Source organism: Antechinus flavipes, chromosome 4 (genome assembly GCF_016432865.1).
Source record: "Antechinus flavipes isolate AdamAnt ecotype Samford, QLD, Australia chromosome 4, AdamAnt_v2, whole genome shotgun sequence".
NCBI classification, from domain to species: domain Eukaryota; kingdom Metazoa; phylum Chordata; class Mammalia; order Dasyuromorphia; family Dasyuridae; genus Antechinus; species Antechinus flavipes.
In genome coordinates this window covers 303,990,165-304,017,928 of record NC_067401.1, presented here as the reverse complement: position 1 = coordinate 304,017,928, position 27,764 = coordinate 303,990,165, and the positions used below count along the sequence as shown (strand labels likewise).

At 35.3% G+C, this 27,764-nt stretch overlaps 1 protein-coding gene across 1 annotated transcript; it reads right to left on the bottom strand.

Moving 5' to 3' along the window:
• SMPDL3A (sphingomyelin phosphodiesterase acid like 3A) lies at window positions 1-27,764 on the bottom strand. The gene is made up of 8 exons (XM_051997677.1): window positions 27,188-27,764; window positions 16,956-17,169; window positions 15,535-15,679; window positions 11,270-11,366; window positions 7,224-7,402; window positions 6,369-6,549; window positions 4,799-4,923; window positions 1-1,859 (listed from the first exon to the last, which is right to left on the bottom strand). The coding sequence occupies exons 1-8, from the start codon at window positions 27,492-27,494 to the stop codon at window positions 1,554-1,556; spliced, it is 1,554 nt and encodes a 517-aa protein (XP_051853637.1). The 5' UTR covers window positions 27,495-27,764; the 3' UTR covers window positions 1-1,553.

Here is a 27,764-nt window from a genome sequence, read left to right as displayed (position 1 = left end):
TATAGACATATTATAATTTATTGTATATTTGGACACAACCTGAAATGGACAATAAAAACAGACATTAAAATTGCCTACTGCTTCTGAAGAATGCAGAAATTATGTAAGTACCTATCAAAATGGTCCTAGATTTTCCAGTTTATTTAAATTGCATGTTCCAATTTTCTCAGTAGAAATAAAAATAATTTATAAAGTGGTTGGTACATTCATAATATCAGAATACTATCATCCAGTAATAAAAACAATATTGCACAGTACCTTACAGCCATTTTTTACAGTTGGAGGTATGTATAAAGTGATTTACCCATAGCATATATACAAATTATTAAAATGAAATATTTTTTCAGCATTTTCATTTCAAAGCATAATAAATTTCACCTTTTAAAAAAACACATCAAAAAACATGTTACCTAATGAGTAGCAAGTGCAATATTTTCTATATTCACTCTATCCAGTTTAGGATATTTTCTTTTCTTTCTTTTCTCAGTCCTATAGAAATCATGATAACTTTATTTTACTCTAAGAACATCTTGTGTTTATTGAACTTATTATTCCATGAAGTTAAGACTTTAAAAATGCTTAAACATAATTCTTCTCTTTGGTTTGTAATAAAGACACTGACATAGCCTTCATAGCACTGCAAATAAATTATCCAGTTTTTCCAATTCTCATTCCCTTGGAAAAGAAAACATTACATGAGGCAATAACTTGTAGTCTAGTTAAAAGAATAAAGACTTTTATGGTAAAATATATCCCTACCTACAATAAGAATACCTTTTTTTCCTCTCTTCTCATTTATGTTCCTAACACAATCACTTTGAGACCCTTTCTTTCCCCAAAAATCTAACACATGCATAGAGTTAGTGTACTAGGGATACAATGGGGGTGGAAAAGTATGGATTACATTCTTTTCCTTCAATCCCTAACCACAAAAATGCTATATAGGGCTCTATTTCCCATAGAGGATAAGGTGAATTGGATTATATACCCAATTACTATACGAAAAGTTGCAAAAGCAGAAACTGGCATAAATAGATTCAATGGCTTTACCTAATTGTAAAGATGAAAATAAATTTCACTTTTCCATTTTTCACCTAGTTAGTTTAGAATCTGGCTTATACAACTTTATCAAAAGCAAAACCTATATTATATAGTTTATTTTTTTTCCATATAAAACTGTTTATGATTGAATCAAAAGACAATAAAATTGGTAATGTGGCTTCGCTCAAATGCTCATTTGCTTTGCTCAAGTAGTCATTTGCTTTGCTGTGTAAATGACAAGTTCCACTACTTTGGAAATAATTATACAACTAAGGAAATGAAAAACTCATATCCAAAAGTCATTGAATAATGGCCAATATAGATATTGTTCCAACAATATTGAAAAATCAAAATGTTAAGCAAATATGTAAAGTTGGACATGATTAAAGAGGGAAAGACCTCCATTTAAGTGACACAGTAATTCACAGAATTTACATAAATTCCCACAAATTAATCAATAAGAAAAAGAACACTTAAAACAAAATGTAATGAAGAAATAACTATTGCCTGTGCTAGAGGCCATATTGTTTGAGGCAGTCTATATAGGCTGCCTGGTCAAGATTCATAATTGCACAAATCTGATCAATCTTGCATTCTTTATCGCAAATTATACTGCTATCATAACTTACAAAGAAATACTTGTAGTATGTTAAGAACTGTTTACTATCTAAGGCGGCAAATTGCTTAGCCAAACCATATAAATTTTTTGGCTGCAAATCTTCAATGTCATAAGCCTTTGTCAGGATGTATTCCAACTTCCAGCTAGGTTCTTCTTTCATGTTAGCTTCTGTAAGGTTTAAATAATACTGCCAAGCGTCCTAAAATTTAAAAAATATATGTATACAAATCTCAACATTGATTATGGATTAGAAGGAGAACAGTATGACAAAATGAAAAGAAAACGACTTAATTTCAGAAATCCTGGATTTAGACCCTGCTCTGTTAACTCCAAATAATCATGGGCAAGACACTTACCTTTTCAGATATCTATTTCCCTTATCTTTTAAATGGGATATTTACTTTATGGAATTGGGGGGAAAAAAAAAGCAATTTGTAAGCCATGAGATGTTGCTTGAATATGGCCTCTTATTATAAAATGAGAACACCGATTAAGCGTTGTATAAGTTATTGCTAGTTTATAAAATCAAATTGGAAGTTTGTAGCTCACATCTGAACAAAGAAAGGGAATGTCAGAAAGAACTTATGCACTATTAAAAACCCTTTCTTTTCTTTTCTTCAACCAAATGTTTAAGTACCATCAAGCAACGAATAAAAAAGCATTACTTAGAACCCAACATATGCCAGGAACTATGCGAGATGCTGGGGGTACGTATATTAAAAAGAGAGATAACAACAACTAACATTTATGTAGCACTTTAAGGTATAACAAAGTATAATAAATATGTCAGTTTATTGATAAGAAACAAAATCCTTACTTACAAAAACTTATTATAATGGAGGATATATCATATTTATAAATATTTATTTATATTTATAAAGTATAAAGTAGCATAATTCCAAAAATTCTCTATTTTCCTCCTTAGTTATTGGTTTATTTCAATCTGAGAAGTCACATTATTAGTTTTCCATTCACAGATACTGAATCTGTATGGGAAAAGTGAACTGTTGGACTGATAAAATTTATGGGATGATTCAGGTCAAAAAAATACTTCTATTAGAAAAAGCCAGATAATTGAGGCCAAAAAGGTTACACTAGCCCAGAATACTAACTAGTTATTTTAATTCTCCACTTCACTTGGTGGGATAGATACAGATAGAATCTCATACTTCAGGTCTTCTTGCATGAAAATGTTTTACCAAGAGAAATATCAAAATAAAGCCCTTCAGCACTCTCAATATCATAAGGGGGGTGGGGAATGAAATTGCTACCAAAAATAGCATCCAGAATCCTGTGACTATTTCTTAGGATATCTCCCAAGATCATTTTTCAAATACTACTGAGAATAAACGTTCTCTGTACAAAATCCTTATTTAAAGTTCTGTTTAAATATGTTTTTAACCGTTCTAGGGCATGAATTTAGAATTTGTAAATTGTAGCTTTTAAAAAAATATTAGGCTACCTTAGAAAATAAAAGTATCTAAACTTGTTTATAATAGCTTTAAAGAGAAGAATGAATGTGAATATTAAGTCAATGATGATACCCAGCTAAGTGACTCAGAAAATCTTGGAATAAATTAGTAATGTGGCTATGAAATTCTTTTCTGTTTTGGGTGGAAGAAGCTCTGAATAGACAGAGGCTAAAACTTGCTGGAGAATCCTATCAATTTCAGGCTAAGGAAGAGGAATGTTTCCCTCCCTCTCTTACCTCCCTCCTCCCCAGAACAGCAAGCATTATGAAGTAGGTTGAATATGTGTAATTCTTTCAGACATTTCCATATTTGTCATGTTGTACAGGTGAGTTCAGATCAAAAGGAAAAGAACCATGAGCGAAAGGAAAAAAAACAAAGCAAACAACAACAGAAAGGCAAAGACCAGTACTGTGCTTTGATCCACATTTAGTCTCCATAGTTCTCTCTCTGGATGTGGATGGCATTTTCCATCCCAAGTCTACTGGAATTTGCCTAGGGTTTATAGCAGTAGTTCTCAATGTCCAGTGATCTCTGAAAATTGGCAATTTTTTAAACTTGCTTGGACAAATTACTGATCTAGCTTTTTATTGATTCAAGTGCTTAGAGACATAAACTTTGCATGTTGATTTAGAAAACTTCAAATTAACTATCTCTGATGCATTGTGTTTTTATTCATTTTGTTAAACATTTGCTAATTAAATTTTAAACAGGTTTCAACATCTGGAATGCTGTGGATCCCTTAACTAGCTCACAGGAATGTTTGACACCTCTGGACTAAATGACATCTAAGGTACTTTCCAGTTCAAAATCTAGGGTCCCTAATTTGTCTCCTAATTCCCTTCATCCTCCAATCTATGCTTCAAAATAATAGCTGCCAAAATATGCTTCTTTAAGCACAGGTTTGTTCCCTAGAGTAAACATCTCATTTCTCATCTCCATGTCTTTGCTGAGGCTTAAAATACTTCCTCTTCCATCTCCTAAAATCCTTAGTTCCTTCAAAACTCAGATCAGGTGCTTCTGCTTACTCTGGGTTATTAGTATTTTTTTCCTCTTCAAATTATCTTCAACTTATTTATCTTTTTAGATATGATATCCCTCAATAGAATATAAGTTTCTTGAGGACAAGAACTATTTTCTAACTTGCCTGTGAATTCCTAATGCATAACACAAGGTCTTGCCTAAGGAAGTGTTTAATAAATGTTTCCTAAATTGAAAAAACAATAAATGTCCGTGAAAAATTATAAATGTTACACACACAAACAGAATATAGGAGACAATACTATAGATAGATACATCTATATAGATAGATAGAGATATGCTTTAATTCCAGGACATCTACACCACATTATTTTGTGTTATAGGGATATGTTAAAGAGACAATATAATAGAGCTAGTAAGGGAGCTACCTTGGAATTAGGAAGCAATAATTTGAGACCTTACCTCTGACTCATAGTTGTTACCTGATTTTAGATAAATCACTTAATCTCTCAGTGACCCTTGGCAATTCTCTATCACATAAACTAAAGATAGTAGCTGAATAAGATTCAACAAGAATAGTTCCTTATTCCAATGAAATCACAGGCTTAGAATTTTTTAAGTCCTATGTAATTTTTAAAAACATAACAAAACATATATTAATGTCTCTAATTGAATAATGTCAACTTACCAGCAATCGGTAATCATCAAGATCATACTGAAACAATCTGACTCCAGGGTTGTTGCTTTGATTTTCAAGAACACTCTTCACTGGTGTCACAGCAGGAGCCACAAACAAGGAACTGACTGGATTTCCTATTTAAAATACACATACAAATGCAAACTATATTAAACAAATGTTTGAAAATACATGTGATTTATCTAGCCTTTCTTCCCTAATTTGTTCTAATAGATAACATTAAGAATTTTGTTCAAATGTCATGTAAGCACCTTTCATCATTCTGAATCTCTTTCAAAAGGAAAATAAATCATAATATCCTAGAGAAAACAGCCATTTTTCTCAAGCTTCTTAATTATCAGAATAAAACAGAAAAAAAAATACAAATTTTAAAAAAAGATTTAGTTGAAAAGAGAATGATACTTTTTTATTCCTACAAGAGAAATATTTCCAAATTTCTATGGGGAAAAAACATATACATTAGCTATTTTTGTTGACTGCTAATATGTGTATTATTATATCTATACATATACAGCTACATAATTCTGTGTATATATCTGTGTGTGTACATATAAAACAAATTATTTTGTAATTGTAAACTAGTACAAATGTTGATTCAGTTCTCACTTATCTGCAAAACAGAGAGGAGTAAATATGTAATCAAAACGTAGAGAATCTACATTGCAATTGCCTTAAGAATAGATGTTTTCTTTTATATATAATATGAATGTTTTAGATATTCCAAGAATTACCAATATCTTAGGCATATGATTGGTTTTTCAGTCTGATGATATGACTCAAGACGTCCTACAAAGTTGCCATTATTTTCCTTTTCTGCCCCTTTTACAAGCTCTTCATGCCACTGCCAAGGAAAACAGCATCATCCCTTGGACTAATAAAAAGCCCCAGGTGGGTACAAAGCTGATTTCTCAAAATTAAGTTGCAGAGTGTAGCACATCTTTCCTTGAGTGCCTTGTTTCCTGCTTCTCTTACGGTAAATTAAACAAGATCTTATTTTGTATCAGGAAAGGTTTTGATATAAGCAGAGCAAGTGACAATATAAGGAAGTACTTGAATGAGAAATTCATTGTAGATTAACCACTGATAATCAAAAGCTGAATTTTTAAATTTCTAAACGACTGATTAAAAAAAAGCTTTGTCCTCTAGATTCCTTGAGCTTTAAAATAAATCAAATCAAACTAAGAACAATGGAAATAACTATCAGACGATTACCTCTAAAATCAAGGATAATATTTATTCTAAAACAAAATTAGCTTAAGAGGCTTTCTTGCTGAGGCCAATCAAGTAATGTTGAACAGATACAGACTAGGGAAAATATTGTGTACAAGCTTAAAAAAAAAATCACACTATCATAACCTATTAGAGTAGATAGAATAATTTCTGCTTCTAGGATAAAACTCAAAAGGTTAGAGAAAAAGGTGGGATTTGGGGATATGAATCACATACTTTTCTGTATACATAACTTTTAACCGCTTAATATTGTAATCTTCTGTATCATGTTAGCTGGTCAGACAGACACTCTGCTGAAGCATCAATTTGCAAACATCTCATTCAACATTACCTTTTTTATCTGCAAGGACCATAATACTATCCCTGTGAGTGTGTCCATAAAATTGTCCTACAATAATATCGCTGTATTTATGGAAAATACCAATCAGTTTCTCATTGTAACATTCTCTCATAGCAGTTGTATTTCTTGAATTTGGTAGATAGCCCACTGGTACATGTCCTATCACATACACCTGGAAAAAAAAAAAAGAAAACTAAATACAGTAAAGCATAATAGCGTATTTCTAAGTGATAATCTAGAACTCTCATCAACCTTACATGCTAAGACTGCCACCCAATAGTATTGAATTTTGTATTTGAGACATATTAAATAAGTTGCATTCATTGTAAAATAACTAATAAGAAAGTTATTTAAAATGTATTGAATCCCAGGTATTCTAATAACATTTGGGGTGAAGGGAGAGGAGAGAAATGTGATAATAAGCCATTCCTCTGAACATATCCTTGAAAAATTATATAAGCACTAGAGTAAGCTGTTTTCCCATTTAAATCACATAGATGTCTGGCAATGGTTGTACTATGAACTCTTCTCAGGAGCATAGAATCATAGAATCCCAAATCTAAAGCTAGAAGAAGCTTCAGAGGCAATTGGGTGCATCCTATTCATTTTAGGCATGAGGAAATTTATGCACAGAGTAGCCTGTTCACTGTTTCAAAGGTAGTAAGAGTCAAAGGCAAGACTGGAACTGAGACTTTTTGATTCTAGAGACAACGTTGTTCCTTCTCTAACACTCAGTCTATAGGGAAGTTCTTTATGAAAATAATTTTAAATTATTTTCTACCTAACTCATCACCCAATAAAATCTCTTGATTACTCCTGAGGCTTTAAGAAAGCATGGTCTCCAACCTTTTCTTTATTTTGCCGAGAGCTTTTTAGCGTGTTCTCCAGCCACTCAAATTGATTTGCTGGATCAGTCTTGTTCAAAGTGACATCATTGGGGCCATAGTACAAGTTTGTGTTTAGGCTGATGATTCTGAGGGATTGACTGCTCAAATGGGATGGAACAGTTTGTGAGTAAAAGCCACCTGTGAAAATAAATTTAACATACATTACAGGAAAATACACCTAACAAGCACCCATACACACATACAAATACCCAAGCAAATCCTTAACTGAGACGCATCAGTTCTAGTTAGAAAGGGAGTCTTGATCCTTCTATTTGTCCATCAAACAAAGCCATGGTTTGCAATTAGAAGGCTATAAAAGAGGAATATTTACATACCATAATGGTATTTCAAATGAGACTAATTTTTTTAAATCTCTAAAATGAATCAAGTAGAATTCTCACGATTCCAGGGAGCAGATCAGATTCTGACCTGCATTGGGATAGATGGTGTTTCCTCATTGGAGTTCACCAAGCCAATGAAATCATTGATCCAGTCTAAGTTTTGAAACTACTGAATTCTGGTTTGGGCTTTGGGTTTAACAATAATTAGCTTACATTTATGTACTACTATAAGGTTTATGAAATGCCTTATTAGTAATTTCTCATTTTATCCTCACAACCCTGAGACATGAACATTATTTTAATCCACATTTTAGTACTATTAAAACTGTATTTGAGTTTGACACCACTAATATAGATAACAAGTGATAAGGGCCTGAACTAAATAATAGCTATATAAACAAAGACAGACAATCATAATTGAAAGATGTTATAAAGATAAAATAGCAAGATTTGTCAAATGACTGGATATGTCAGTGATGGTAATTGAAAAATCCAAGATAAAGCTAAAATAAGACTAGGATAATTAAAAAGATGATGACAATCTCAAAAAAATATGTAAATAGAGCTGATTTGAGGGAAGAGATAAGGAGTTCTATTTGGGGCATGTTGACAGGAAAAAAAAAGTCAAGATGACTTGTGATGGTCCAGGATGCAGTGGATGATCTTGGTGCCTTTGAGGAATGGCCAAGCCCTCAGAACTCCACAGCATCTGCTTCAGCTGCTTTCATGGCTATGTTGGAATAAATTGTTCTCATCCATCCATGCCACCAGGAAGTCTTGACAAGCTTGGAAGAGGATATCTTCCTTCTTCCCTTAAAGATTTGGGGCCTGATAGTTACCCCCAAACTAGTTTAGCCATCTGCCAAGACAGTTTACTAGGGGGCCATTGCACATGCTACAGCTTCTTGGAGCCATGGATGAGAGTTAGATGAATCAGGTGAACACCAAAGGGGATTAGAGGTCCTAAAATGGACTAAGCAAACCTCACCTATTAATCCTCCTGATAAATAGGGAAGCAATAAAGTTCCTTGAGCAAGAGAACAACCTAGTCAAGCGCATCATTTAATATTATCAATTTGGCCACTGTGTAAGGGATTGATTGGACAGGGAAAAATCCAATGTAGGAAAATTAATTAGAATATAAGAGAGTGCTGGTTTAGTTTTCCTCCTACAGTTCATCTGATAAAGCCACAGGAAAAAAAGCTAATGCTTTAACTATATGTTAACAAAAGGACAAAAATCCTTTGATTTATGTTGAATAAAATAACCCCAAAGAGTCAGAAAGGGGAACACCCACTGGCCCAGTGAAAATTGGTGATGCTTTTGGATAGTTTAAGGAGAGTCCAACCCAGGAGCAGCTTTGGGAAAGAGACCCTTGTGCCTACAGCATGAGAAGGAAGGTTATTTCTCTCCTCCTCATCCGCCATTAGCCATGGAATCTAGCAGCAGAGTTCTGGCCCAGTAAAAAACAAGCTTCTCCAAAGGTAGTACAATGGACAGATCCTTAGAGTCAGGACGATCTGAGTTCAAATCTGACTTCAGAAACTTACTAGCTATGTGACCCTGGGCAAATACTTATTACCATTGCCACACAGAACTAAAACCAAACAAACCAAAAACCTCTGTATTAATTCCTGATGTTCCCCAGAAGATAAATCCCTATAGACAATAAGAGTTAAAGCATAGGTAAGAGAGCAAAGGCAGATTCGAATACAAAGAAGTAGTTTCAAAGAATATGACATCTTGCAATAGAGAAGAAAATAAGACATGGGATTTTAAAAAGAACTAGCCCTGGTAATCAAGGCACGAGCTACTTGAGGACTCTATAAGGAGAGAAAAAGATCATGAGGTTATGTTGCCTTAGTCATGTGTTCCCAACAAACTTGGTTTGTTACTACTGTGTGGTAAGTCTGTGCCTAATTTTCTCATGGAAACTGTATTTGTGGGAGCATATGCTTCATATTTATGGGGTGAAAGGAGCTTTAGAGCTACTATTTTTAACTATGCCATCTTAATAAATATCTTTGCTTGAACTAGTTATAACCATTGACTGTTAATGATGCTAATAATGATGTTAATGATGACAGACCAGACATTTATGAAGGCAGAAGAAAAAGTGTAAAAATATGGAGAAATGACCAAGGGATGCCATAGGATAAGAGACAAAGAGAGAGCAGGAGCACAAAGAGATTGAAATTATAGAAGGTCCACTTCATCCTCCCATACTGAAGAAAAAGTATGAGATAATCGTGAAATCATTTAAAACTGCGGAAAATCAAAAATTAATACAGTCTCAATTGTTTCAATGAAGTAAGAATCATGGTCTTCTGATGAAAGAAAAGAAGGAGAAGAAAGTGTAGGTAACTTGAAAAGAAAATAGCCACTGGGAACACAATGCGGGAAACAAAATGGTCAATCAAAAACATCAAACAAACAACAAAAAAAGGAACTGTCATGCAGTTGTAAAGGTCTTTTAAGATTTAGTGACATAAATTTTTAGTAGAACTAGTCAGCAAGGTTCTGTCACTTTCCATTAGCAGAGTTTCCTATCACTTGAGGAAGCGTAGAAAATTTTAGGGATAAACTTTAAAAAAATAATAAAGCGAGGTAAACAACAACATAAAGTTGAAAGGGATCAAAAAAGAAAAATGAGATGGGTTGATGGGTTGATAGGTTAGAAAAACATGGAGCAACTGGATCAGCAGTAAGCAGAGATAGGAAAGACATGCAGTTATGCTCACAAGGAAGCCTGAATTTAGGATTGTGAAGGTAATACATTTGTAGTGACAATAAAATAATATCAAGAATATTACCATCTTTGGTTGTGGCTGAGATTAAGTAAAGGTGAGGAGAGTAAAGATGATTACTGTTTTACTAGTACTATTACTGTTGAACATCCCTCCAAGTTAGAAATGGCTTGCCTAAAGATTAATGAGAAATTAAATATTGTTTTGAGCAGGCTTGAGTCTAAAATGCAGATTATGGTATTATTTTTCATATGTATGTGTGTGAATATGTGTGTGTGTGTGTAAAAATAGACACTTATATCTATGAGTCTATGTACACACAAGCATACACACACACACACACACACAAACATAAAAATAAAATTGATGGGCATTTATCAGAATGGGTATTATGGTATACTATGGTATACTATATCTATACTATGGTATACTCATCCTTACAGGTACAGTAAAATACTTCCTGCATGTCCATTTTTAAAAGTGTAACATCTCACGAATCCATTAATTGTACATGGCTGTTATTCTTGCAAAGTTGTAGCTGATTGGTTAAAGTTGACACTTGCACTTGTTTACACTTTTTAATTGATTTGGCTACTGCACTGGTTTCAGAGCTATTTTTAATTCATATTCAAATCCATATGTCAACTTTTGTTTCATGTATCACAAGCTCATTTTTTTCTCCAGACAATCATAAATTGAGAAGAGGGAGGCAGGAGACAGAATTACCTACAAGATAAACTGGTTTGTAGCAACTGTACTAAAGCAATGTTAACAACTCATAGACTTGCAGTAAAACAGGTGCTGGAGCTCTCTGGGACTGGTATGACACACCCAACCAATGCAATTAATTAAGGACCAAGTATGAACACATGGTTTCAAAGCATGGCAAAAAGGCATCTAAAGTTCTTGAAATTTACCTCTCCTCAAAGTATTGATGGCTTCCTCCGTTAACCATGGTTTCCAGAAGTTTGCTACAGCTTCATATACTTTGCTGGTAGACACAGGTAGTTGATCCTGACCAAATATAACAACATAAGGTATCATTAAATTTTCGATTAAGGTACATGGATGAAAAATATTATGGTAGAACTATTTTTAAAATGAATGACCTAAACATAAGGATCATATTCTTATGGCCATAAGAACTCTAACTCATACAAAATCTTCTAATAATTTAATTAGCAATGCTAATTTGATTCCCTTTGTTTCTGTAATTTATCCACAACATATCCCCTTCCACAACTTACTCTAGCATGTTCTTTATCTAAGGCAATGTGGACGGAACAAGTGAGGTGTTGGACTTAAATTAGGAAGACCTGGATTCAAATGTTACTTGTTAACACATATTAAACTGTATGATCCAGAGCAAACCACAATTTCTTTCATATGTCTCAGAATCAAAACATTTAGAGCTAGGAAGGACTTCAAAGACTAGTCCAAATGTCTCATTTTGCAGTTGAGGAAATTGAGATCGAGGGAAACTGAATGATCTGTCCAATATCATTGAGATAGGAAGCATCAGGTTGAGCTGAGTAGAAGGTGCTCCTTCTACTGTCACACTGCCATCATAAATGAATATTCTAGAATATATTTTTCTAAGACTTTACAAAGTTTTAGACAGATTATGAAGGACCTATATCAGGTAGAGAAGTTACAAACATGGGAATTCTCTATGTTGAAAAAATAAAATGGGGATAATCAATCTTCTCAAATGAAATAAATGTAAAGTACTGAACACAATGTGGGACATACCGTAAGCACTATCTAAATGTTAGCTATTATTATTATTTCAATATTGTCTCTTCATCTGAAGACTCTTTACATTTGTTTTCATTTTACCTTTCAAAATGGCTTGAGCTTCTAAAAGAATCCTTGACAAATGCATGATATTACTTTTATATTCATGGAGAAAAGACAGTTGTCACAATAGCATAAATAATTTTAAAACATACCACCCTAATTTTTATTTATTTATTTATTTTATTGAGTGGGGGAGGGGAGAAAGGGGGTGGAAGGCTGAAGCAATTGGAGTTAAGTGACTTGCCCAGGGTCACATAGCTAGACGTGTTAAGTGTCTAAGACAAGATTTGAACTCAGATCCTCCTGAATTTAGGGCTGGTGCTCTATACACTGCACCACCTAGCTGCTTCCACACCTTAATTTTAAAGAATGGAAATGTAAATTAAAACTCTATAGCCACTTTCAGAATCAGGTAATCATTGTAATATACTCATATTTTGTGACATTAAGCTTAAAAAAAAAAAACAAGCTTTTTCACCATGACTGCCCACCCCTATATTACTGATGTAATATATGGTAATATATTATGTAATATTACTATATTACTCTTCCAAGATATAGATCTACATATCAGAACCAATACAGCATCCTAGTCATTGCCCAATGTGACCCAAATCATTAGCTAAATATGATTTTTCCTAATTGCCAAATACATGATGGTAACTCATATAGTCAGGTTAAGTAATAACCAAACATCTTGTTTTAACTGAAATTAATTACCTTGTTTTGTTCTGTATCAGAGGTCAGGGTCACTTAACAGAATGTTATACAATGACATATCAAACAACTTCACTAAAAATCCATGACTTAAGAACCTTAAAACTTTCTTAGACCTTATTTATGGCAATTAAGTGGAGATTACAGTACGCTAGGTCACTTATCATTATAGAATTTTTAGAAAATTACAGGAACTCAGACATCATGTAAGTCAACCCCCTCATTTTATGAATATGAGAAAAAAATTTGCTCAAGATGACTACAAGAGGATTTCTGCAACCAGAATTAAAGATCTCTTCTAGTATCATGTTTCATCTAGTTCACCATATAGCCTTCTAGGTGTGTTAAATCTATAGCCAAGAATAAAGGAATTTAGAAGCAATAGCATTAGGCTCACCCAGGATTACTACTAGTAGAGGGGAGTGGGAAAAATCTAAAAACTAATTAAGGACTCTGAGCCAGGCTGCCTTGGGTGGGAGCAAAAAGGAATCTCAAAAGTTGCCAAGCAAATACCTACCTCTTCTGTGTAATGGGTGGAGATGTGAATATGTGTATGTGTTTCTGTATCTATGGGAAACATCTGCATGCTTTCAATATACATTATGCTTCTAATTCAGTAGCATCTTTCTCAGGCATCATTGCCTAATTATCAGCTATAATTATTTATAGACAACTCGGGAAGAAGTTGAATATGTGCTTTTCATGATGCAATTTGTATTTCTGATAATGATGGGAGGATAAAAACCATTTTAATAAAATTACCAAATGAGGAAGTGAGTTTATAAGTATGGACCATTGCACATATTGTCAAACAAAATGAAATGTTGATTATTTTTATTGTTTTTCTTGTCTTTCCAATTATCTGTTATATGGGAAGAGAGGTATATTCAGAAAGGTATAAGTACCATTTTGGCATTTGCCACATGTTCAAATTCTCCTTGGTACTAATGCCTCTTAAGTTTTCCAGCTTTTCTTGTCCTGGCACTTTGAGTCTAATAAATCTACATCCTGCCTTATTTTTATAATCGCTACACATCACAGTTCCATGGCTGACAATGCTCGCCTCTAGAAGATCTCCACTCATTTCTAATAGAATACTGAGCATCAGAAATGTCTAACTCATAATTTGTGGGCTTCTTGTGTCTTGCTGAAACTAGATTAAAATATAATTAGAAAATGTTTTAACAAAATAAATTAAAATACAATACAACATAGATGTTAATATATGGTATGTAATTTTATATGATAAGGAAAATGAAGTTTAAATGATTTAGGTTCTATTTAGTCTATCCAAGCTTTACTGAATATTGGAAGGTTTCAAAATCCTCTCTCCTCCTTGACTTTCACAGACACAGTATCAAGTTGCTTCTCTTCCTACTTGACTAAGTGTTAATGTATCAGTCTATTTCCATGGCCCCATGTACAATTGTACACACTGTGTGCTTCTTAAAGTTTTGTCCAAAGATCTCCCTTGGCAAATTTATTTATTCCTAGAGCTTCAGATACTGCCTCAATCAATGCTTATGACTATCAGATTTTTATCTCTAGCATTCATCTCTCTTCTGAGTTTTAGATTCATATCCAGATGTCTTTAGAATATCTCTACATACATATTCACTGTCTGTGCCCCATGTCAAGAACTCTTCCAACTCACATCTTCCTCCTTGCTTCCTTCAAGTCTTAGCTGAAGTCTCACTACAAGAAACTTTTCCCAGAGCTCCATAATCTTAAAGCCTTCCCTATGAGATTGTCTCCAAACAATTCTTTCTCTATCTTATTTGTACACAGTCATTTTGCATGTTATTTCCTCCATTAGACTGTGAACTTCTTAAGGGAAGGCCTTTCTTTGCACTCTCAAGTGCTTAATAAGTCCTTGTTGACTTATTAAATAGCATGCAATATTTACCACTTCAAACAAAATGTTATCAGAAATTAGAATTATTAATGTGAAGTTAGTGATTGATTCTATTCAGAAGAGACAAGAACACATTTTCAATGAAATTGGCCAAAATGTGTCTTTTGACACTATTTAATGCCCATATCACATTTAAGCACAGACAAAAAAATACAATGGATATAAAATGTGTCTTTGGACATTATCTATGGCTAATTGTCTACTTCTGTTGAACCAAAATTCCTCCAACATCCTTCACAGCATTAAATCTTAGTATCTACAAGTCATCTGACACTTAAATTTCATTTTAGAATTTAAGAGTAATTTTAAACATATACTGCAGCAGCCTATTCAGTCATGTTTATTTAAATTTGTAATACCTGGGAACTATATTCGAATAACTGGAATTCTTAGATAATTCTCAAAACTAACTTTGAGCAAGAGTGCCAACCATAATGACAAAGTGACAGGTTTCTCACTTTTCCTTTCCTTCCCATCCCCAGGCACAAGCAATTTAAAAAGAAAAAAATGAAATGAATCAAAAGAAATTAGATGAGAGTAAAAGTAACAAAAGGGGCTGTGGTGATTTCCCAAATAAATAATCAGTCTCTGAAGAATCAAGAAACTGACTCTACATTTTTATACAAAAGCAATAGTTCATTTATTTTTGTTTACTCCCATCACCACACCTTTTCCCATCAAATAGTCAAATAAATCCTAAGAGAACTATCTTTATCCCCCAAGATCATAATTGTTTTAAGATAAAGTTACCTGAGGCCAGTAGTCATGATTGCCCAAAGCAGGGAAAACCTGGAAATTGGGAAAGAGGCTTTGGATGGTGGTTGTCATGTTGCCAATGACATTTATTACTATATCCGTAGAGAGTTCCTTTACTGGAACATGAGGAGGGCTATCCCTGAAGAGAAGATAATGTTTGTTACTTAATAAAATATATGGCAATTAAAGGAATTTGGAGTTTTAAAAGAAGTTTTTCAATCACCTTAGACACACAATGTTTACAAATCATAACATGAAAACCTGCTGCAAATAATATTCCAAAAATGTACCAGTACCAGTCATATTTTTCACTACTTCACTAGTGCAATCAATAGTTCTTTTTACCCTTCTTTCTCTTACATACTGAGTTTTCCCATCTGTAAAATTGGAATAATAATAACAATCACATATATTTCACAAGGTTTTTGCAAGGATTAAATAAAATAATATATGTGGTGTCCTTTGCTAATCTTAAAGCAGATCAAAAAATGAATAGCTGTCATGAATGATTCTTTCAAAACAAAGTCAATCCAGAGGGACCAGAGAAATAAAAACCAAGGGAAACCATCTAAATGAGAAAAACCAAAAGACATAGGGGAGAGACACAAGGTAAAAGCTGTAAGGTTATGGACTTAGAAGGATCAGTTGAAGAGGAGAAAATACCTAAAAGAGAAATTGTTTTGATTAATTCTGAAGGGTATAATAAAGCAATCAAAAAGAATAAACGGCAGACCAAAAAAAATGGACTTAATATTTTAAAAAAAAAAAAAGTTCCTAAAAACCAGAGCTCTCCAAAAATGAAATGGACCATCTTAATAGACAATGGAATACTTTACTGAAGATCTTTAAGCAATTGGGATTGGGGGTGGGGAATAATTGTAGCAGACAACCCTATTGGGTCCAGGTTGGTCTAGGTAATTTCTAAGGTCCTTTCAAACCCTTGGATTGTGAAAACATGAAAATTCCTGATTTCTGACTTTTTTTGGGTACAAGACACCTAAGCATACATTCATGACAGGAGTGATATAGAAAGACCCTAAGAAAATTATTTTAAAACATATTCCATGGCTTCTTATAAGCACTATCAACACAATGATAAGGTGAATTTAATACAAAAAGATGTATTTTCCAAAGATTTTGAGAAATCTTTAGAATTTCACAATATATCATTTTATAATATGAAAATCTATAGTAAATTAACTCATCTTACACATAGAGTAGCTTTATTAATATTTCTTATCATTTCTAAAAGAAAAATCTTAATTTTATATAATGTTATGGAAACAAATATATGTAAAGCACTTAAGGAAATATAGTTCATATAGCATCTTCATAAGTCATTTGCTAATTCTGTTGAGGCTTTTCATAAAGTAGACACCATGTAAATTCTAACTGCTATTGGCTTGATCACTTACCCAGTCCATATCATGAAAGATGCTTGCTGTCCAGAATTCTTAATGAAATTAAATGCTGATAGAATGAGCTGGTATGGAGAATCACAGAGAAAATCTCCAAATGGACCAGGGTTGGAAGCATTTGCTCCGTGGGATGATGAGCATACTTTTGTATGGTCCTCCGTGATGTGGTATGTAGGGTCTAGATGTAAGTCAGTCACATGCCAGAACTGTCCTATTGATTGAAAGGAAATATTGTTGAAACTTCTGCTTTTAAGCTCAATTTTACACAATTTTGTAAGAAATTGAAAGCAGTTCCCCAAACAATGGTGGGGAATTTCTGAGTCAACAACATGTTTCTGTGCCCTACAGTTAAATGCAATCTTTCCACATGAGTAGATGAGGAAACAGAACAGTTGGAAGAAATGACTTGGCTTAGTGACTCATAAACTTGGGCCACAGTGATGGGTTCAGAAATATCATGAATATGTAAGAACTTGATTTGCATAATGAAATATATGGAGACACCCTTGTAACAAGATACTACTTTGTAACTTAATATCATGTTTCCGTGAAAGATTTATGATTTGACAATTATTCTCTAGGTATGACTATTTGCATTTTTCCAGATAGAAAATTTTATAAGGAAAGGTAATATGATTTGCCCAGTATTATATACTGAGTTAACAGTAGAGCTTGGACCATATACTCTGTCTCCTAATTTCTCATCTGGAGTTATATTTAAGATTACCAAAAACTGAATGCAATTTTTAGAGCAGAAGTTTTTAGCCTAAATGTAAGAATTTCCCTTTAGGATTCTTGAAAGCTACCTAGCAGCTGCCCATTATTTAGGTTTTTCTATTATTTTACTTAGCAAGGGAAAGAGTTGTAAGGGAGAAATGTCCAATACTGCTTCAATGAAGCAGTTGAGAACTGCTACAGAATGCTCACATTAACCAAAATCCTCTGCCAGGGAATTATCCCAAGGGTCAAAGCCATTACATTTAGGAATATAGTAAGAGACTCCACTCAGGCCAGCCACAATCAACTGTATGAAACACAAGAGTTTCAAGTATATAATGTGTGTATACCTACTGAGACTATATAGTGAGATACACCAAAATGTCATACTCTAAACACTGTCAGTTCTTGCTCTTGGTTTTTCTCTATCACTATCACTGGCATATTCCTATTTAGGTAGCTGGCAGAATGAATAGAGATCTTAATCTGAAGTCAAAAAGATCAGAGTTTAAATCCAGCCCCAGATACTTAATAACTATGTAACCATGGGCAAGTCTCTTAAATTCTCTCAGCCTCAGTTTCCCCATCTAAAAAGGAAGTCAATAATAGTACCTACCTGCTAGGGTTGTGATCATGAGACAATATTTGAAAAGGGCTTTGAAAAGTTTAAAGCACTCAACAAATGCTAGCTATTTCTAGAACCACAGAATTTTAGAGTTGAATGAAATATTAGCAATCACACTAATTTTACAGAGGAAGAAAAAAAAAAGTCTAAGATATATAACCATATAAACAGGCCTAGTTCACAGCAACATTGGAGTTAACCAAATCTAGTTCAAGCAGTGCCCTTTTACAACATTACAAAGAAAATGGCACAGAAGGGGTATCTATAACTAAAGTGAATAAATGAATGAAATATTTATTTAGAACTTACTAGGTGCAAAGCACTGCTCTGAGGTCTGAGGAGATAGAATTATAAAAGTAGGACAGTCTCTGCTCCCAAAGAGCTCTCATTCTAATGGAGGTGACAACTTCAAGTTAGATGGAAATCTCCCATAGTCCTTAGGGTACAGTGCCAAAGCAGATATCCCTGCCTGCTTCTTTAATGTTTCCACTTTACAAAAATGCTTTTAGTTTTTCATGTTGAACCATATAACAGTGCCAAAGACTGGCCACCAACAGTCACCAGAAACCTTTACTAGTCAATTCGTTAATTCCCTATGTACAACTTTGTGAATGTTGATTCATAATATTGATCTCTACTCCAAAACTATTACATGTTAACTTGTTTTTAAACTAACACAAATTCCCCAACACACAGAAATTTGAAAAAAGTTTAGTACCTACCTTGAAGACAGCTTATCTTTGGGATATTAGGTATCACAATTTATAAGAGGTTAGTAGAAGTTGGAGAGGGAATCATTAACTAAATTGAATTTTCAATCATTTTACTTTTGCATTACTGAATAAAATACCTACTATTCTTACTATATATGATTACATAATATACTTTGACATAAAGTTACTAATTTGTTATCCATGTTTCTGGAAGAAAGAATTTTTAGTATAGACTTAAATTCACTTTCATATAAAAGAGCCCTGTATGAACCTGACAGCTCTCTGAGTTTTATTTTACTTTTCTGCAAAATGACCATGTTAAACTAGATGGTTTCTAAGACCAATATAATTGGAAGCAATTATATTATTGACTATGATATATTGACTATGACATTCTACTTCTAGAAAACTATGTAGATTCAAAAAATAACTGAAACGCAATGAGGTTTCAACCTTGTAAGAAAAGGAGTGTAGGCATGAACATTTATATTTTATAGATGAGAAAACTGGAGAAGCAAGATAAGTAATTTGCCCAAAATTAGCCCAAGGTAAAACCTTAAGTGGATAAAAATGTACTTGTTTCAACTCCACATCATCTTATCTCTTTTCTCATTTTTAACCTTCTAATTTGCTACTGATTTTTGTAATTTTTCCAATAAGTCAATGATTTTGAAATGATTCCCACATAAACTGTGACTGCCTGCCTGTTAGAATACAATTAATTTCACTTGTGGTGACATTATTCAGTGTTTGCCATTTCTAGAGTAGCAAATGGAATAATAAATACAAAGTATAAACTCTGAAAAGTTATGAATTCATACTATTATATTGATTTTCTTAAAAGAAACTTCATGTTTTACTCCATAGGAAATAGATTGCAACTGAAGCTTCTACATCAAGTGAATGGTCAAGTCAGGTTTGCACTTGTAGAATAACAACTTGGCAGCTTTATTTATAGAAGACAGTTTGTAGAAAGAAGAGAGTGGAAGAAAAATAATCTAGAGAGACATGAGGAGGGCCTGAACTAGGGTGGTGATTGGGTAAGAGAAAAGAGAAGGGAACAGACAGATATGTAGTTAGAGAGAAATAAGAAAAGAGACTGTTAGGATATCTCTTTTCATTGCTTTCTTTTTACTATTAGAAGACATTGTTTTCCAGAGATAAGGCCCAGCAAACAGGCTGTGTCCTAAGATTGCCATTACAACAGTTCTTTGCTCTTACCTTCTGAGTGATCTCTGCTACAGCAAAATTGCAGAATTGTTTCAAACCAGCCTCAGGTAGCCCCTGAGCTCAAATACTTATAAGAACTACATTTTAGTCTTAAAATCCTGCTTTAAGTCAAATGTGCCTTCATTGTTGCTGTTATCCCTTCATATTCATGGCTACAACATTGCTTGTTTCTTTGTCTTGCCACTACTCTATCAAGGCTAAGCATCTATAGTGTGGGTCATAGAGCATGTATCTAATTCTCCCTTTTTACTCCCAACAGAATAAAGAATGCTTTTTTTTGCATGTAGCTACTGTTAGAAATTTGTTTTTATGTTATTTTATCTTTTGAAGTTAACAGTTGGAGTATTACCTCTGTGAGCTCTTTAGTATTTTTCAGAGTTAACAACTGTTGCATTACCTTTGTGACTCTGTTGATTTATTTTCTGGGTTTGACAAAACTAAGGCTGAAGAGAGACATGCAGACTAAGATCTGAGTCACTTATTGAAGAGATAATAACTAAATGCATAGAGTTCAAGTTTCTAAGAGAAAGAAGGGGGAGAAGAGAAGGATAAGGAGAGTTATACCCACAACTGGAGGCAAGTATATGAGGTAATAACATGAAGCATATGAGATAAGTATATGAATAGCATACAGCAAAAGTGTCTGAAAAATGACTAGAAACATAAGGAAAAAACCAAGAGAAAACAGTGACATGAACATTCAGACAGGTGAAAGTATTCAATGAAGAGAGTAATCAACAGTGTCAAATGCAGCAGAGGAAATGGACTGGAAAAAAATTTTTAGAATTAGCGATTAAGAAGCCATCAGTAAACTTGGAGAAAGCAGTTTCAGTTGAGTAATAAAGCTGGAAGCCAGACTATAATAAATTGAGAAGCAAGAAGTGTAAACATCTTTTCATAGAAGTTTGTGAAAAGAAGAGATAAAAGATGACAGATAGCTTGAGTGGATGGTAGAATCAAGTGTGAGGTTTTTTTGTTTGGTTTTGCTTCTTTTTGTTTTAAAAAGAAAAGAGATCTTGCATGTTTGTAGGTAGCACAGAAGGAATAATCTGTCAGAGGAGGGAATGAGATCAAGGAATAAACAGAAAGATTGGCCTTAGTGAGTAATGCATCAGGAACTGGTGTAAAAGAGAGAATGAGTAATGAAACCAAAGAGACTGCTAAAAAGAAGAGAGAACTCACAGAGAATAGGATCTTATTTTCTCAGCAAAACATGAAAGATTCTCTGCTGAGAGGGAGGTGGGAAGAGGGTTGTTAGAAGAGAGAAGAGAAGGTTTGGAACAATCTCTTTATAGGAATGAAATAGAATCTGCATTAGGGAAGGGGGGAAAAAAAGATTGTCAGGCAGCAATGAGTACACACAACTGAGATTAAACAATATCAATTAGAAGTGGATCTATTTAGCAAAGTAACTTCCTCCAGGACTTTTTAGTAGTGGAATAGTGGTAACTGATGGGGATAATTCAGGGCTAGAGTTAGGCAAAGTAGGCCTAGTGATAAGAAAAAAATGCAAAGGATTCAAAAACAGAGAAAAATGTCAAGAGGAAGAAAACTCTTGGGAACATACAAAGTTTAGATTGAACATCAAATTTACCCTGATAGAAATACACTACATTACTTCAATAATATAAAATAAGACTTGATAGCATGAAAAATAGTATGGCAAAGCTAAAGTGAGGTATGATTACTACAGATTGTGGAGATTAAATAAGAAAGGAATTAGGGAGGGTGTCTAATCTAGATTTAAAAGATTTATTGTAACATAACAAAATAGAGATGTGAAAGGGAAAGAGGAGAAAAAAAAAAGAGAGGAGAGTGGAAGAAGAGCAGGGAGAGAAGAGAAGAGAGCCATAAAAGAAGGTAAAAAGGATAGGCTTCACACATTCAATAGATTCAAATTAGAAGCCTACTTTGTAACTGAGTTTTAAAAGTGTGGCCAGGGGTATTGATTCATAAAATGATTTGCCCTGAGTGAGTCAACAAGTATTTTTTAAGAATGACAGTCTCCAGTTATCTAGATCTATATCTGATCAGTGGACCCAGATGCCTATGAAGGAGAAAGTGAGGGAGGTGACCTCACACAGTTCCCTCACCACAATCCAATTCATTTATGAAGTATATGAGAGTCACAATTCATAATCAAAGACAATCTCTTTGTCACAAGAGTTTCTTTATATCATAGTTGACAGGCTAGTCTCCAAAGAAGTCTAGCAAATTAGAAATAGTTCAGGAAGGGTTTATATATCGAAAAGTTGGGGCTAAGTAAGGTCAAAAGCCTACAAGACTATAAAAGAATGATAAGGAAGGACAACAGCTTTTACAGAAAGACAAATAAGTTAGGATGGGGAATGTCACAGAAGACAAATAAGGAGCAATAGATAAGAGGTTTTAATTGCTCCACATTCCTTAGCTAGGTATGTAGCTTTTATTTCTCCACATTCATCAGCTATTTATGCAGTTTTGAGTAAATCTTGGACTATTACCCATAATCTCCCCACTTTCTGTCTTTTGGGAAGAAGAAATTCTGGGGACAAAGTCTGGAGACCCATCACTTACATGTTATAGCATCACCTCCCCAAAGCTAAATACTATTTGTACAGTCAACATATTCGAGCCAAGTTTTGCATACATGTCTACTTGGCCCCAAGGCCTCAATTTACTACACTCACTCTAACATCCCTTAAGAGTATGGAGAGGATTAATATAAAAGACAAGGTAGCATCAAGATTACTTTAGCTGTTGCTTGTCCTTCATTTTTGAAGAGGACCAAAATCAGGGAAGTGATGCTATGACATGCAAGTGAATTGGATTTAAGTGAGGGAGGGCTATGCAAGCTCACCTGCCTCACCTTTAACTCCAGAGCCATAGGGGCCCAGTGGCCAGATATAGATCAAAATGACTGAAGTGGCCCTGGATGAAATGGGAAACTTTGACCTAAGGTCTTCAACAGGACCCAGTTTGACTGAGACTGTACCTATTCAGTGATTAAAATTAGGCAGTAATTGAGGAAAAGAATCTCCCCCAAAAAATCTAATCCTACAAAAACGAAAGAATGAAAGAATGAAACTAAGAAGGGAAGACCCTCAGGGTTTCTGGCCAAAACAGAAAAGATTGTTATTTACATTCAATCTGAGTCAATTAGGACCCAAACAAAGACCTAACTGGACTTGGCTTAGGACCTATAGGTGACCAATTAGAATCAGATTGCTTTTGGTTTAAGGTCAGGTCCTTAAGAAATCAAGCCAGTAAACTTCCAAGCTATCTTGGAAGATTTCAGAGGTGCAAAAGAGGAAAAAAAAAAAAATGCTTTTAAAAGTATCTGTAGGTAAGGTTATAATACCTTATGTGGACAGAGGAAGGGAAATTGGGAGGGAAGAAAGAAGGGAAGGGAGGGAAGGAGAGTGTAATGCTGGAGAAACTGAGCAAGACAGAGGTTAGAGACCAATTCAATAGTTTATTAAATGGAGAGAGATACGGGGACCAAATGGATCTTGGTTCCAGGGTTGGAGGAGACTATCATCTCAAAGAGTCCAGCCCCGAGTATTGGGACAGCAAGCTTTTTTATAGGATAACAAGAACAGTGACATAATGGGGGAGGGGCCCTAGGATGACACAATAGAGGGAGGTTACTGATATTTTAATGACATCTAAAATGGATAAACCTTTATCCCGTCAAGCATCAAGAAGGAATGTGTACAACCTAAAGATACAAAACCTTCATCTCATGAACCATTTAAGAGGGAATGATTATAGCCTGGGGTTTGGGGGCAAAGCAACTGAGGGAGACCTTTATCTCATCAAACATTAAGAGGGAAAAGTTTAACCTGAGGCAGAATAACTAAATAAGACAATTGGAGAAACTGGGTCACAACATTAAAAGGGAACTTTGGCACAACAGAGAGAAAGGGAAGGAGGCAAAGAAGGAAAGAATGAGTCTTCCAAATAACTAATTTCAGCCTAGCTTTGCTCACAGAGGCTGTTATTTGTCCTTCATTTTCGAAGAGGATCATGAAATCAGGGAGAAGATGCCATAATATGCAAGTGAGTTGGATTTAAGTGAAGGAGGTCTAAACAAAGTCACCTGTCTCACTTTCCCCTCCAGAGCCATCTAGATCCAGTGGCAAGATCAAGATGAATGGAGATGGCCCGTCCATTTCAATAGGCAAAAGTGGGTCAGCAAAGATTTTTGAGGGGAGAGACAATCCTATCCAAGTATTTCCCTACTAATGCTCTCAAATTCAGAAGCCCTATGATCTAGAGTCAGGAATTGTTATTATTGTTGTTCAATCCTGTCTAACTTTTTGAAAGCCCCACTAGGGTTTCCTTGGTAAAGATAAAGAAATAGTTTGTCATTTCCTTCTCCATCTTATTTGACAGATGAGGAAGAAAGGTTAAGTAACTTGCTTAGGGTCACACAATTATAAGTGTCAGAGGTTGGATTTGAATTCAAAAAGATGATTCTTGACTCTAGGCCCACTTTATCCATTGTGCTACCTAACTACCTAGAGAGCAAAGAAAACTGGGTTCAAATTCTGGCTCTGAACTTTAATTTTAGTGACAGAAAAAGTACTGGATTTCAAGTCAGAGAACTCAAGTTCAAATCCTGTGTGAACTTGAACAAGTCATACCTCTGGACCACTATTTCCTCATCTATAAAATGAAGGAGTTCTGATAGAAAGACTTCTCAGATTAGTTCCAATTCTAACTTATGAAGTTATGACTCTTAGCTCTGACACTTTTTGACTAATAAGCGTAGATCTAAGCCTTGCTCATCAAACTTTAATTGCTCATTACCTTTTGAATTTAATTTTTTTTTAAATTTAAATTTTAATTTAATTTAAAACATAAACTCTAACTTGACTCTTCTAAGTTTGGTCCTAGCCTCCCTTTCCAGGTTTTATTGCATGTTGCTTCCCCTCATAAACTGATAGCTTGCTAGCCAAACTAGTTTTCTTGTTCTTCATTAAATGAGAGAGTTCATCTCCCATTCCCATATCTTTGAACAGGTTGTCCCCTATACCTCCTCACCTGCACTATTCTCCCTCCTCACTTGGGATTCCTGGTTCCCTTTAAAGCTCAGTGGACTGTCAACTCCTTCCAAAAAAAATTCATGATTTCTCCACTTTTCAGTAAGCCTGAATCACTGGATTTTTTTTTACATATATCCTGAATTTACTTACCTATGAATTCTTGGAGAATATGTTCCAAGAGGTTGGGTTTTTATATACCCCTAACCTAGAAGAGTGACTGATATATAATATGATTGATATATAATACAGGTGCTGAATATATGACAATAACATGCACACCTACATAATACCTGGCAGCACTTCTCTAGATTTACTAACAATACTTGACAAAATAGGAGCAAAGGGGTAAGTAAATGAAACTGAGCATAGGAAATACTGGTCTTTTTTTTTTCCCCCCTGTAAACGTTCACCTTGAGTAAATACCATACACATTAATAAAGGAATCCTCAACTGCTGCATTAGCACTTAGGCTTTCAAACACTTTGCTGTCCTCTTTAATCCTTCCTGCAAACCTGCGTGGAACTGAGCTTTCCTTTCCCCAAAAGAAGAAATGTTCACCTTAAGCAGGGTTCACTATGAGCCATGGGTTAACTAAATCCCTAAAATCAGTGATTAGCTCTTTTATGTTGTCAAATTGCATCTTTAAATCTCAAAGAAGAGTGTTACTTCAATAGTCTAGAACAGAAACTTCAGAGGTGGGAACCCCAAGTATCTGGATTCTGTTCTCTCCCCCAGGTATCTGGACTCTGTTCTCTCCCCCAAGATCTAGAACCTGGTTGGAATGCAACAGGTGCTTGTACACTTTTATAACACCTTTGAGCAACAAAAGGCGCTGTTAACAACTGCGACATCATCAGAGACGCTTTCTTGTTAAGTCTGTCATTCACTTAAGTTGAGAAACCGACTTGCTTTGGTTGGAGGAGCTGAGTCACCGGAGCTTGGCAGACAGGGCTAAGTGTGGGGCCCCAAACCATTACAGAAGAATAATCACTTGTTCAGAGATACATGTCAGAGATAGAAGTGTTTTTCTTCATGCTAACTTAAGGGTTAGCTTAAGGGTTTGCAAAGGCCAGGAGGTGTTTTGCTTAAGGGACAGCAACTTCCACGAAAAAGGCGAGTCCTTCCGGGGGACTTTGATTGTTGGAAGGGCTCCGGGATGCGGGGGAGGATGCAGGACACCTCGGTCCCGGAGTAACTAGATTAAGATAAGCAAACCGCAGCCTTCCACGCAACCCAGAGCAGGACTGAGAGAAGGCGGGCCTGCGCTCCCGCCAGCCCAAAATGAGGTCACAGGAAGGTGTGTATTTTCACCAATTTTTCCTCTTTCTCTGGGAACTTGATGAGTAAGGAGAGCGCTTTCTAGTTTTCGACTTCCGGAAAGGTTCGTGGCCACCTCTGATTCCAAGCAAATATAGTAAAAGGGTGATTGTACGTGTAAAAACAATGGAAAATTGGAGTTGATTGTTCGGGTGTTCGGTGTTCACTCTTACCAGAGGCAGTTTCATTTGACTGACAGTTGGGATAGGATCCCAACACAGACGTAGCTCGGCAATCTCCCTCCGGACCTTTAGGGCAGGCAGGCTGGCAGACAAGGGCACCCTCCTTTCCTTTCTCTTCTCACTTCCATCCTTCCCCTCCCTCGAACATGCTTTCGCCCTCCACCTTCCCCCCCACATACTTTTAAATCCTCCCCTCCTGTAGTCCTTCCTTCCTTCCTGTCTTCTCTTTCTCTGCCCTCCAAAGTGCTTCCCCTTCTCCCCACCTTCTTCAGCTAAAATGAAGGCGAGGAAATGAAGAAAACATTTTTAAAATAATAAATATATAATTTATCTGGAGACTCCAACAGCACCCACGCTCCTTATTCCCTGCAGTTCTCCACGGCCAGTCATTAGGGAGGGATGGCACAGCACTTACCCACCGCAGGGTCCTGCATTCGGGACGCGGGGGCAGAGTTCCCGACCGGGAGAACAAAGGCAAAGCCGAAATACAAGCTGCTCACCAGGCAGCATGCCCGCCAGAAGGCACCTCTCAGCTCCATAGCCCGGGCCTGGCGCTCGGGAGGCTGCCCTGGAAGCTCTCGCAGGCTGGGCTCGGGAAGCTCCCGGTCAGGGCCCTGGGGGTGGGGTGGGAAAAGGAGGAGTTTGCTGGCGGCTCGGGGCGAGCCTGTCACGTGCAACCTGAGAACTCGGGGCAGCTTTAACCCGGGAGCTACCTGCCTCATAGGTGCTAACTCCAGGTTTTCTTGCTCCGAGCTCCAGTTCTCCTTCAGCTAGTATTCCCAGCTGCTGCTTCTAATTCGGACCATAGGAATCTCTTAATACTCATTATCATATTCTGACCACACAAGCATTTGATTTTATTATATGCTGGGCTCTGTGTCAGATTCTGGGGGTACTACGAAAGAGAAATACAGTTCTTGCTCTCATAGAGTTCACAATATGAGACAACGCGCAAAAAAAAAAATTTACTAAAAATATATCCTGCCAAATAA

Coding starts and splice junctions, on each gene's coding strand:
- SMPDL3A (XM_051997677.1), bottom strand. CDS start 27,494: ATGAGGCAGGTAGCTCCCGGGTTAAAGCTGCCCCGAGTTCTCAGGTTG. Junction 17,170..27,187: donor AATGCAGGACCCTGCGGTGG/GTAAGTGCTGTG, acceptor TTCAATCAATAG/GACAGTTCTGGCATGTGACT. Junction 7,403..11,269: donor CATCAATACTTTGAGGAGAG/GTAAATTTCAAG, acceptor TTATTTTCACAG/GTGGCTTTTACTCACAAACT.